Source organism: Triturus cristatus, chromosome 11, assembly GCF_964204655.1.
Source record: "Triturus cristatus chromosome 11, aTriCri1.1, whole genome shotgun sequence".
NCBI lineage: Eukaryota > Metazoa > Chordata > Amphibia > Caudata > Salamandridae > Triturus > Triturus cristatus.
The window spans coordinates 487,958,964-487,972,191 of record NC_140594.1 but is presented as its reverse complement, the minus strand read 5'-3'; the positions used below and the strand labels follow the sequence as shown (position 1 = coordinate 487,972,191).

General features: G+C 46.0%; 1 protein-coding gene across 3 annotated transcripts in view; it reads left to right on the top strand.

Moving 5' to 3' along the window:
- The window catches only part of LOC146784459 (F-actin-monooxygenase MICAL1-like), a 356,165-nt gene that overhangs the window by 271,251 nt on the left and 71,686 nt on the right, over positions 1–13,228 (top strand). For all 3 annotated transcript variants that reach the window (XM_085633206.1, XM_085633205.1, XM_085633204.1), the window contains one exon: positions 2,709–2,886. In XM_085633206.1, the coding sequence (XP_085489332.1) occupies positions 2,709–2,886 (178 nt within the window). The remainder of the gene's footprint in view (positions 1–2,708; positions 2,887–13,228) is intronic.

Genomic DNA, 13,228 nt, shown 5'->3' with positions numbered 1-13,228 from the left:
CAACTGAGCTTGCCTCCTGTTCTGAAGTCTCAGGAACACAGACTTCACCCCTTCTGTCTGCCTGCATCTAGAACTGCTGATTTAGCTGCTACAGAAGGAAGTTGCAACACCGCCGACGAGTGACGCCGTAATCTGCACCAAAGCCATGAGCGCTGCTCCGACTTGCGAAGTAGACCAGACGCTGGCCGCTGTGCCACATCGACGCCAGCAAGCGACGCCGTAACCTGCTCGAAGCCGTGAGTGCTGCTCTGACTTGCGACGTAGGCCTCGACTATGAAGCCAACTTCATTACCGTGGAGCCGATCCTTGACGTGGGTGACTTCCTGAATCCATTGACATCACGCCATCGAGACATCATCTCCCCGACGCAGTAACAGTCGTCTTGCCTCCCCCTGCGCTGTAGTAAGGAACAGAGTCTACACCTCCACTGGGGTCGTAAGGAGTCGAATGCAGCGCAGCGCCAACAAAGCCGCACCTCCCTGACGCTGTAAACTGTCTTTGTTTTCACCATATTTCAAGGTACTGTTCCTTGTGTGGGCCCGACGCCGCGCACCTCGCAGTCGGTGCCGTACTTTGGGATTTTCATCTGTCATGATGTCGTATAACTCAAAGTATAGTTATTTGTTGCTACAAGCTTGATTTAAGTGCATAACCTATTTTTGAGGATAGTTTTGATACTGTACTGTGGATTTTTGTCGTTTGGTCTTGTTTTAAGTTTAGATAAAGATTACTTATTTTTCTAAACTGGTGTGGTGTCCATTTGTAGTGTTTTCACTTTATTACTGTATGCGTTCATAAATGCTTTACACACTGCCTCTGAGATAAACCTGTCTGCTCGTGCCAAGCTATCAAGGGGGTGAGCAGGGGTTATTTTAGGATTGTATCCCCCTTACCCTGACTAGAAGCAAGGGCCCCTATTTGGACAAAGGTACCTACCACTGCCAACTAGAAACCCCCATTTCTAACAGATTTACTAGCAGAAGCGGCGTTCAGGCGGTCGGACTGCCAAACTTGTAATAAGGCCCTTAAATTTGTAACTTCAGATCTAATGAAAGTTTGAGGTATTATTTTGAAGCTTTCCTCCAGAATGTACATCTGCTGAGTTTTTGGTGGAGTGGCTTACACTTGAGTAGAGACAGGCCCTTCTGGTCTAAGACTTTAGTTCTTATGTTCTCTGACATAAGGAATCCAAAGACCTTTACGTTCAGCTTCACTCTGATGGTGAAGATCACAGGTGACTAGAGCAAATGATACTAGGCGGTATTAGCGGTACATTAAGTTCTGTAGTTGGGCATTCAGGAAACTTTACATAACCAAATTTCATGTCTAGTTCAGTCAACACACAAGCCAAACACTTTAACCCACTACCTTTCTTAATGGACATTCTACAGATTTCTTCTATGCCCACCAGGTGACAAAACAGGTTAAACTTGGAGAGCAAATATGTAGCAAGACAGAAGTATGAAAACTCCCCAATATTGGTAAATGGGTATGGGAAATTGAGGCTACCTCTAACTCTTGAAGATAGCATAATTAGTTATTTTAACTAGTCCATTTAAACTCATCCGTATGTATTTATGTATTCTCCGAATATGTAGTACTCGAGCCCCACTCCTGAAGATGCATTTGGTTGTTCTCATTTTTACGTCTAAATCACTATTCTACCTGGGTTATTAATTTTGAGAAAACTACATTTTATGTTCTCAGTTTTCCAAATGAAATGCTCTTCTTGATTAAAGATATTCTAGAAAATAACAAACACCCCATGTATGCCTCCTGCAGAGCTGTTTTTCAATCGACCCCCACAACTCCAAAAAAGTACATATCTGTAGATAAATAAGATGAGATACTTGATTGCAGACCTTTCCCTTGAATTCAGAAGTAGCCTGGATCTTCCTGGCATTCTGCGTGGTGGCTAACAAATAGTAATGCACTTGCAGAGTTGTACAATCAGTGCTTTGTAATTGTGTTTCAAGGAACACGTAAAAGGAGACAGCCTGACCATATAATTACCACAGACACTGGGCTTTGAAGTAGTATCTCGGGTATAATGTCTTCTCCTTGGCCTGATCGTCCAGTGGAGTGTGATAGTAAAAGGGGCGATGGTGCCTACCTCTGAGTCCCAGGTTTAGTGTAGTGCATGCCCTATCCTGTTCTGTGGGGATTCCTTTTTGCCTATACTCTAGGAAACATTTGAGTATTCCCAAGTTTTATAGTATCTTCTGTGCAAGAATTCCGAGTATCTCCTGTTCTCTGGGTATTGCATCTTCTCCAATCCTTGGCTTCTGAGCCGTGTAAGAATTCCACCTCTTTTATGATGGGTAGAAGCCCTTCTCATGTCATCCATTTTTATTTGTCTACCTTACTTGGCCTTTTAGTTCAGCTGGAACACCTCCAACTTTGGTTGGGCCCACAGAGAGAGATACCAATTGTGTATTGCTGATTTGCTGTTTTCTCGCCTCAGTGTCTTTTGGCTCCCTTGAGACGTCCCATACCATAGGAAAGTGTCCTCCTTGTGTCACCTGTTGATCTTGTGACCACTCTTCCCTTAATGAGGTGAACATAAATGTCATGCTCCCCAGGCCTAGTATTCGCTCCTCCTTAGGAAGGAGTCCTCCGGTCTTTTAGTGAGTTTTGTTGTCGGCTTCTGGTGTCTTCGACGTTTTAATGTCTTTGGGCATGTGTAACCTTGTGTGGTTCCATTACAGACTCTGAAAGGACAGACGCTAACAGGGAGCAGTGATGCTTGTTACTTCTGTGGCCAGCGAGTGTATATACTGGAAAGAGTCAGTGCTGAGGGGTGGTTCTTCCACCGCAGCTGCTTCCGCTGTCACGATTGTGATGCTACCCTGCGACTCGGGAACTACGTCTTCAATGAGGATAATGGTGAGTTTACTCAGAATACCTTAGGATTAAACTAAAGTCTGAGGTAAGGGTGAGCAATAAGAACATGTGTAAGTGGCGTAGGACAAACTCTCTTTGATGGAATAGGTCCCCCTCAGTCCAGCTGCCTACTTCACATAGAACCATGGTTCCACTGTGAAAATCAGCACTATGGAAAGACCCAGTGCTTTTTAGGTAATATGATCTGCTGTTTACAATATACTTAGGCCCTCATTATGAGTGGCCGGTAAATGTTGTGATATTTATCACACCTGATCAAATCCGACGCTGCTGAGTCAGAATTTACCCGGTGCAATAAATATCATACAATTACTAGGTTTGGGGGACTTACATGCAGATGTTGGTGGTACTGCAGCAAAGCTGCATGTTCTTGTGAATAAAAAGCATTTGCTCGAATATGTCTTCATGTTTGACCGCCCACTATTTGCCACAAAACTAATAATTGCGATGTGTGTCGTAGCAGGATTTACTGTAGATATTTCAGCTGACTGTGCTGTTCATAATGAGTTGGGCTCTGGGTCAGCTCCCTTAAACCAGCGGTATTTAGGATCATCCTCTTGCAGACATTGCGTTGAGGCTGTGTAAGGGTTTCCTGATTTCAGTGTTAATTTTTAGGTCTCGGCCGTCAAAAGCAGCACGCATGCGCTGCTCTTGCATCCGAGAGCTTCTTGAAATCAATTCAGATTCCGAAGTTCTCGGAGGCGGAGTTGAAGCCCCGCCCATCTTTTTGATTGGCCAGCGTCATCTTTAATGGAAAATGCTGGCTTGTGATTGTAAAGGAGGCTTCTTAGTCCCTTCTTGTTGCCGCCTTGTCTCCTTTTGGCCAAGCCCACCGGGATTTGATCTCTTACCGGTGGCGTGACACTCTCCCCTTTATTTGTCCCCACGCACTTTTTTTTTACTCACTCTGCTTTGGCAAAGTCAGCCGCGTGTTTACTTTCGCATCGCGCTTTCGCTTAAAGTGAAAGCGCGATGCGAAAGTAAACACACTACTGACTTTGCGGTACCGCGCTTGTTGTCATTAAAGGGAATAGCGTTGTGTTCTCTGTGCTTGTGTTCTTCATGTATCATGCATGGATGGGACAAGCAGGCTCCCGCAGAGATGGGGTGGGGTGTGCTCCACCCTCCATGGACGTCTTGAAAATAAGTCCTTAGTCATCTCCCCGTCAACATCCTCCGCTACAAAAATACTGTCAAAGGGCAGAGGTCGCCGCCTCCCGGTCCTTCCTGCCGCTTCACCGTACATTGTGCGGCAGAGGAAGCGCCGCCCTGCACGACCCTCGACGCACGAGCACGGTCTTCCTTCCTGGAAGATCATCTGAAGCGCTGCTGCCGGGCTGGCGCCTCGGGTAACGGTCCCCTCTTCTTGGCGCTAGCTGCCCTTCCGAGGCCTGTGCAGTGGTGTCGGCTCCTGTGTGTGTGATGAGTGTGTTCGGCCTGCAGCAGTGTCTGCCCCTGGATGTGCATGTGTGTGTGTGTGTGTGTATGATGGGTGTTTGTGGCCTGCAGCAGTGTCTGCCCCTGTATATGTGTGTCTTTGTGTGTGTGTGTGTGTGGCCTGTAGTGGTAACTGGGTGTGTCTGTGTAGTTTAGTGTTTGTGAATATAATGTGTGTGTGGGTCCTGCATAGGGGTATGTGTATGTGTGTTTGCGAGTGCATTTGTGTGTGTTTGCGAGTGCATTTATATATGTGTGTGTGTGTGTGTGTATGTATGTGTGTGTGTGACAGTGCGACCGGTTGTTTACTGTGACTATGCATGGTTGTTTATATGTGCGCGTGGTTAGTAACTGGCGTGTGTTCCTGTGTGTGTGCAGTTGTTTGTGTGGTTGCTCATGTGTGCACTGGTCGTAAGTCGTGTGTTTGTTTTTCAGGGCTGTTTGTAAGCATGTGTGTGGTGGTGAGTGTGTGTTTATATGCAGGTAGCGTGTGCGTTTCGAACCCGCGTCTCATTTTTGTCAAGTGGACACAGTTTGTCAGTGTCTGGCGTCTCTGGTATGCTGGCTTCAGAAAACAACTTTCTGTACCAAAGAGCGGTGGTAACCAAAAATATCAAATTTAAAAAAAGTGTGGCATGAGTGAGTGACCGGTGTTGCACAAACAACTTCATAAAACACAATCATTAACTTTACACAGGGCCGCAGCAGCATTCACTAACCACAGAGAGCACATGACAGCCTTAATGTGCGGTGTTAAAATATATACACATGGGTGTACGAAAAAGGCATTCAACAATGCTGGTTTAAGGGCACACACACACGTGTACAAACGCAACGGAGGAGAGAGCATGATGCAGCTCGCTATTGTGTACCATCTAAATTGCAGCAAATGTTCAATATTAAAGTAAATTTCCCCATATGCGTTTTTGCATTTTTATTCTTAAATTAAGGCTGCTGTAGGGGCCTACCTTATGGCCCTTATTAAGCGACCCGCAACTGCTTTGTTATATAACAGTATTATGCTCAGTGTTGCTAAACATAAATTTCGGGGAAAAACAAAAATGAAACAAACGCGACCGCAAAAGCGAGCGCGGTGAAAGGTGCTGTGCGTGACTGGTGTTACCGTGGTGGCGCCGGTCTGCTTACTTAAGAGTTGTTAAAGTAGTGTTTGTATGTAAGTATGTGGAAGTGTCCGAGGAGGTGTTAACAGCATGTAGATTTAAAGTGACGGTTAGGTAATTTTTAGGTCTCGGCTAGCGGAGGCTGCGCTTGCGCAGTCTCGCTTGCGAGATTTAATGACTTGCAGAAGAGGTGCTTGAACCCGCCCCTCTTCTCTTCTCCATTGGCTGGCCTCTTAAATGCTGGCCAGCCATTGGAGAAGAGGTTTGTCTCGCAAAACAAGCCCCGTCCTTTTCGGATTCGGGGGCGTGCTTTTTCCGATGTTTTCTCTGGGCGTGTTTTTCTCTCCTCCAGCCAATGGCAAGAGGAGAGAAAGAAGAACACGCCCCCGAATCCGAAAACGCCACTGCGTTTCTCCGAGGCATTTCTGCTTCACCTCAGAGAAAGGCGGTGGTGTGCTCGTCCTCTCCCCCTGCTCTCGGCTCCTGCCCTCTCCTCCGCCCTGCACTCATCTACCGTTCCGCGGCGCCATGCGTTTCTCTGAGGCATTAACCAAACCCACGGCGTAATGAGGCCGAATCTGAGCGTTTTCCCTCTTTAAATCTGAGGCCACTCCCTTCATTGATCAGACAGTGCGGCTTGCTCCCGTACAGGGCTCAGTCGCTGCTGCCCCCACGCCAGAGTGTGTCTCCTCGCCAACAAGCCTGGAAGTTTTTTCAAGAATTTCAGCTGCGCCACGCCGCCTTACTCCGAAGGATGGAAATTCAAAAGTGCGCCTTGAAGCTTCCTCGCATCTTGGTGGCCCGGTCTGCCGCCTAACCTTTCCCTCTCTCGCCCACTACTCCATTCCAAGAGCGCGTCGCGCGGCGAGGGCTCCCCATTGGACGGCGCGAACCATGTGGGGGATTTCCAGTCCGGGCAGACAGCGGGAGGAATTTTAATAAGCCTCTAACTTTTTACCCCCTCAGTGAAATAAACCGGACTGCGTGGAGAAATGCCAGAGGGTGGGGGTCAGCAGGGGGAGGGGGGTTTGGGGGCGGGGCGGGAGTTATTAATAGTTGGCGGGTCTGCAGCCTCGTGCACCGATATGTTAGCACGTGCGATGTCAAAACCCAAAAAAGGGACCCCACCCTTCACTTATTAAATTATCAGTGCAGACTTAGGACGAGGGGTATAGCAAAGAAAAAGGCAAACGGGGTCCTACTAGCCTGAATTACGTTTCACATGTGAGTAAATCCAATTGCAAACAGATCTAGACCTATGTATTTATTTCACAAATTTCTTCATTTAAAAAAATGATTATATATATATATATATATATACACATTTTTTATCAACAGATTTCTAGTTAACTTCTTACAATTCTTGACATTGTTTTCATACATTATTTTAGTATAACTTTACATCTGTCATTAAATCTATACATTCAATTGTGTGGAGACGTGCAGTGCTGGCAGCTTGGAATGTGGCGAGGTCATGGCTAGGAAAAGAATGCTAAGCGGATTATAACTGAGCGTTGAGCTCAGCTGGAGATGTCGTGGTCATAATAAACTTTTAGGAACAAACAAGTGTTCCTGGATCTTTACATACTGCCTAATGTAAAACCACATTTTACACCCACATTCATCAAACACCCCCATTGGGCCTCCTATTGCTTTTTCAAGGCATGCGATGCCACCTCTAGGTGCCTACCTTCACACCATCTACGGGCACAGAGGCCTTCGTTGGTAACCTCACCCCCTGGCCATTTAAAAGCTCCGCTCTGCAGTGCTGACCTCTGACCTCGCTGTCTGCTTGGCCCAGAATCCCTTGCGGCAGGCGGCCTGGTGCCTCCGCAGTGATGTCCAGTTTTCTCAGAAGTGATGAGTTTAGCAGTTATCTTATGCTGCGGGCATTTTTCATCTGGAGCGAGCCCGGGAAGGCTCAGGTCCCAGGCGTTTACTGCTGATAAACGACCTCTTTAATAAAAAGACAAAGGAATAACCTTTCTCCTCAACTGAAACTCCCCGCTGCAGAAAATGTGGGCTAACAAACGATGCGGGGTGCATTCATCACCAGGTTCTAACCACAGCTCTGTTCCGATTTTAATTACTACGAGATTCCGCACTAGATACTCTGGGCTGGCATCTCTGACGTCAAGAGTTCACGTGAGGTGCACTTACTGCATAGCGGCCCAAGTGCACGCCCCCCCAGAGGAAAGACTTGGTTTGCTCCATATCCTTCTACAGTGTGAGTGGGAACCCGGAAGTGAGTTGTGCTTTACCATGTGGTGGCGTCATGTGAGTACATAACACAGGAAAGTGTGACCTTATGTTTATTTTTGCTACGATGAGCAGGCAGACTTAAGAATGTGCTATAGGCGTTGCATCGCTATTAGTCCTCGCGTAACTTTATTGCAGATACTAGCATTTCTGACAGGGTTGGCAGAGTTTCATGACTGCTCATTAGCTAGCAGCGTTATTCTAAACTAAACTATACTCCACGCTACAAGTGTAGCGCTTTGAGCAGCTGTCGTGGATTAACGAGGCGCCTTGATGAGGATGGTAAGAGATTCCGCCCTTCAGGCCCGCACGTGAGTAGGCCACCCAGCCTGGGTATTTTATTTACCACCACTGTTTATCCAATTACAATATCCGGAAATTATGGTTAGTAGTTGTGTTATAATCTTTAGCAGCATGTGAATGAAATGAAATGAAATGAAAAATCTTATAATGCGCGACTAAGCCAAAAGGCATCAAGGCGCCTAACCAAGAAATCAAACAGACCAGGGACCAAATCACGGATATGCCTTGGCAAAGAGCCATGTCTTTAATGCCTTCCTGAACGTCAGGACAGAATGTTGAGTTTTAATTTCGGGGGGAAGGGTGTTCCACAGTTTAGGGGCTAAAGACGAAAAAGCCCTTCCTCCCCATTTAACTCTTCGAAACGGGGCACCGACAACAGGCTCTTTCTCAAAGAGCAGAGGTTTCTGCAAGGGGCATAAGGTACCAGCAAGTCCTTCACCCCCCCAGCCCCATCGCCGGATAGTGCCCCGTAAGTCAGGCAAAGGGTCTTAAAAGCAATCCTGGCTTGGATCGGGAGCCAGTGCAGACTCTTCCTAGCAGCTGTAGCGGAAAAAAGCCTAGGGGCATCGAGCACAAATTTAGCTGCCGCATTCTGGGCAGTTTGCAGGCGTTGCACGAGGCCCTTATTTATGCCGGCATAGAGAGCGTTGCAATAATCAAGCTGTGAGGCGACCAGTGCAACAACAATCTGTTTACGAGCCTGCAGAGATAGGTAATGTTTGATTTTCCTGAGGATCTTAATGATGCCCCAGCAAGTAGCAACCGTCCTATTTACCTGCTTAGCCATGGAAAGAGCGGGGTCGATAATAACTCCCAGGTTACGAGCCGAGTCCGTAGGTGTGGGACACGCTCCCAAAGCAGGAGGCCACCATTCAGAAGACCAAATGTCCCTATTTCCACCAAAAACAAGGACCTCGGTTTTCTCCCCGTTCAGCTTCAGTGAATTGTGAATCATTCACTGAGAAACTGCCTCCATGCAGTTCCTGAAGCTGAGAGCGGAGGTACTGCCCGAGTGGGAGAGGGACACCATAATCTGGGTGTCATCAGCGTATGATACCACCTCCATCCCGTAAGATCTTATTAACCTGGCAAGTGGGGCCACATAGATATTAAAGAGGGTCGGACTTAAAGCCGACCCCTGTGGAACCCCACATTGCACCAGTAAGGATGGAGATAGATATTCACCCAATTTGACCCTCTGTTCCCTCTGATCGAGGAAGGCGGCCAGAAGGCTCAGTGCCGAACCTTCCACCCCTATTTCCCTAAGACGAGATGTTAAAACCGAGGGAGATAGGGTATCAAAGTCGGCTGTCAGGTCTAACGGAACCAGAAGAGTGGTATGGCCCTGGTCGACCTCAGTGCGGATGTTGTTTAGCACTACCGTGAGAGCCGACTCCGTACTGTGGTATCTCCGGAAGCCATGCTGGGACTGATCCAAAAGACCCGAAGTATCTAAGAAAGCCGCCAGATGCTGATTTAGATGAGTTTCCAGCATCTTTGCTGGTGTCGGAAGCAGTGAAATGGGTGAAAATTCTTAAGGATTTCAGGGTCTAATGTTGGCTTGTCAGGGACAATGTGTGGTGCAAGTTGCAATGGCCTTCTGTCAAGAGCCCTAGCACTTTTTTTTTTTTAATACAATTTAAGCACTGCCCTAGAGTGCACTGGCTGGCTGTGTGGGTGGCTCTGTGGGTGGGTGGCTCTGTGTGTGTGTGTGGGTGGGTGGCTCTGGGTGGGTGGCTCTGTGTGTGTGTGGGTGGGTGGCTCTCTGTGGGTGCAAATGCAATAGGTCTCGCATTTGAGTGATTAAGCTATTGACATTGTAAATAACAAGGCCGTTTCTTTAAATGCTTTAAAGACAAAAACATAAACAATTATAATGTCATGAGCAATGCCAATAGCTCTAACTTTAACAATGCCGAGACCATTGCATTGTAAATGCTTGTTCTTTTTGGGGGGGGTGGGGGTGAGTAGGGGAGACCAAAGAGGAGTGAGCCGAGCAAAAGAAAGGGTTTTGGTAATGTAAGTGTTTAAAATGAAAATCTTTGTGCGTAAAGGTATAAATATTTGCAAGCCCGAACCTCTGATGTTTTGATTTTAGTTTCTTTTTTTTTTCGTTTGCTCCAAACCATGTGTAATGTAAAATTGCCGCTGTGAGTACCTAACGCCATTTGGTTGATCTAGCACCTAAATGTTAGCCTAGTACACACACAGCATTTTTGTGGAATGGAAGTATGTAAATTGTCAATGCGCTGTGCGTTAGTTATTTAAAGTAAACTGAGGATAGGCACACCAAAACAGTCCATGGAGGAGACAGCATGATGCAGCTCGCTACTATGTACCATTTAAGTTGTAAAGAAGTCATTGTGAGTGTGTAAGGGGAACATTAAAACAAGCATTTGCAATGCAATAGGTCCGATTGCATTGCAAATGCTTAAGTTTAAAGCTGAGCGCGGCGCCGCTTCACGGACACCACGCTGTGTTTCTTCATATATTTCTTATCTTTAACACTGAGCGCGGTGTCCTTGAAGCGGGCCCCGCGCTCGGTGTTAAAGTTAAGAAATATATAAAGAGACCCAGTGCGGTATCTGTGAAGCGGCGCATAATAGGGAAAAAAAAAGTATTCACCCCACCTTCGTAGGCTAACACAAGAACTGATTGTGCCAGCCATATTGGTAAGGATGAACAATTTTTTAACTAGTATAGGTAGGACCACTAGAATTATGTGATTGTGTGGCAATTTTTGCATAATTTAAGATTTGCCACATTTTCTGCTTAATCCATAATTTTGCGCATAATCTGCAGATGTTAACAAAAAAAGATAATTGTTTCTAGCTCAAACAGTTCAAACGTTACTAAAAATGCAGCAACACATTTCTCCGCGCAGTGGAAGGCTCTTTGCAAAGCTGGACTGGTCACCTTTCTGTTTTTTGCTATGTTTTGGTATTAAACTGGTATTAACGAGGTTCAGCCAATGCTCAGACTGTGTTACTAAGTTTAAAATTGTCAAAATAATGAAGTAATACTATTACAAAATGTGCCGCAGTATTGCATAGTTCCACTATATGACGAAAGGGGAGCAGTAGATGGTTTGCCCAGGATCACACACTGAAGGCCTGGTTCTCAAACGTAAACCTACACTTTCGTATAAGTTTACGATTGTTTGTTATTCAAAAGGGATTTACTTTAGGACTGCGAAGTCTCCGCACATAAAATACCTATACTTTGTAATATGCCGGGACTCTGCTCTCGTAAAGATACTGCTCATAGAGCCAGAGGTATGGCTTCTTGACTCCGGTGGGGGGGGGGGGGTGGTTGTAGGGGGCAGAGTGGCCCATAGTTAAATATAGACATCTTGTGAGAGGTCTGTGCCCCTGATGGGCCAGCAGTGCAGACAGTCCCATATAAAGCTGCTGACCCTGCTCCAGCCATACTTCCCTTCCACCCAGCCTGCCAGTCTCACCCCTCTTCGACATTTCTTTCCTCCCTCTCCTTTGTCATTTCTCACCCCGTCTCTTCCACATGTTCCCCTCACCAGGTTGTCCTCTATAGCCCCTCTGCCCTTTCTCCTCCCAACCTCTCTGCATCTTCCTCTGCCACCTAGAGGGGCATCGAGTTAATGGGGCTGAAGGACACCAGCCACCCTGGGAATGCTTTCATGAGGTCACTGACCCCCAGAAGGGTGCCTTGCCCTCCTCAGCAGACAGTCAGGGGCTGCTGGAGGGACGAGTCCTGCCACTACTGACCCCTCGTCCTGCAGACTACCACCGCCTACCACAAATAAAGCACCTTCCACTGAGGGCCTTTTAATCTTTGAACATTTGTGCCTCACACTGGCACAGTTTACTTTGTAGAGATAGAGGAGGTGGGCAAGCTGTGGCAATCAACAGACTCGTTTTGCCACTTCCAGATGTCTATGGCTTTGGACAAGGGAAGGCTCAGTGTCACACATGGCGGGCAGGCTGAATGAAGGTTACCGCGTGTGCCATAAATGTGAATATCGTTCTGCTGTTTGATTGCTAATCTCGAACATATTGTAGGCACAGTTAAGTTTTATATCTTTTTTTTTCACAGGTAGTGTGGACTCACGTCATGTGGGTTATTTTTAGCAAACAGCACTTTGTATTCTAAGATTTTAGAGCCAATTTTTGCAAGGAATAAAGTAAGACTACATGTACCAGAATGCAGCATGCTGTGTAAAATAAAGCCAGGATAGGCTTACCTAACAAGCTTTCCATGGCAGCAATGGGAGTTCATAACTTCTCCAAAAGAATATACATTAAGTTATTGGTAAACATATTTTTCGCTTGCCAATTAATAATTTACTTGTTTGTCACTAGGCATGTTGAATGACTAAGTCTTAGGGGTTCACATCAGTTTAGAGGGGTTTCAAGTGGACAACCTTGCCACCTTTGATTAGACCAATCCATTATCTCCTTCGAAAGTGATAATGTCTTTGGCAAGGGTGGGGTTGTGTTTGGGCCTGTTGTAGTTCTATGTAAACTAACATTCATTACATTACATTTTAGAGATGTGAATGTCTAGTGGTTTTTCAGTGGCGCATGAACTGTAGATAACACCAGATCTGCCAATGTTCTATCACCAGATTTTGTAAAGCGCACATCCACCGAAAGGCCTCTCGGCGCTAGAGCTACAGAAGCAATACTACAATTAATCGTAAGCCATCCTAAAAAGCCAGGTCTTCAGGAGTTTCCTAAATTTGAGGGAAAACTGGTGTCGGAAGGTAGGGTATTCAAGATGTGGGGCTCAAGTTTTGAAAAACTGGAATTTTACTATCGACGTATTTAGGCTTTTGTTATTGTTCATTTTGATGGGCCTTTTTTTCCTGCCACAAACTGTTTTGCCAGTTAGTGTTTTACCATTAGGTGTTGTTACAACAGTAGGTGAGGTAAAACAAGCAAAAATGCAATTGGTCTCGCCTTTGATTAAGTTAAAGCCATTTGCGTTGCTAATGGTATTGTATAGCAAAGCAAATGGCTTTAACTTAATGAAAGGCGAGACCTATTGCATTTTTAATGCTTGTTGTGAATTCCAGTGGGTATTTACCAGTGTTTTCATACATTCTGAAGATTGGTGGCTATCGGTGTTTACACATTTTATTTCCACAAAACATTTGACTGGGGCTGTGTTTTCCAATATTTACAAACCACATTCACAGATAAGGATTTTACTGTAGCACGAACGTC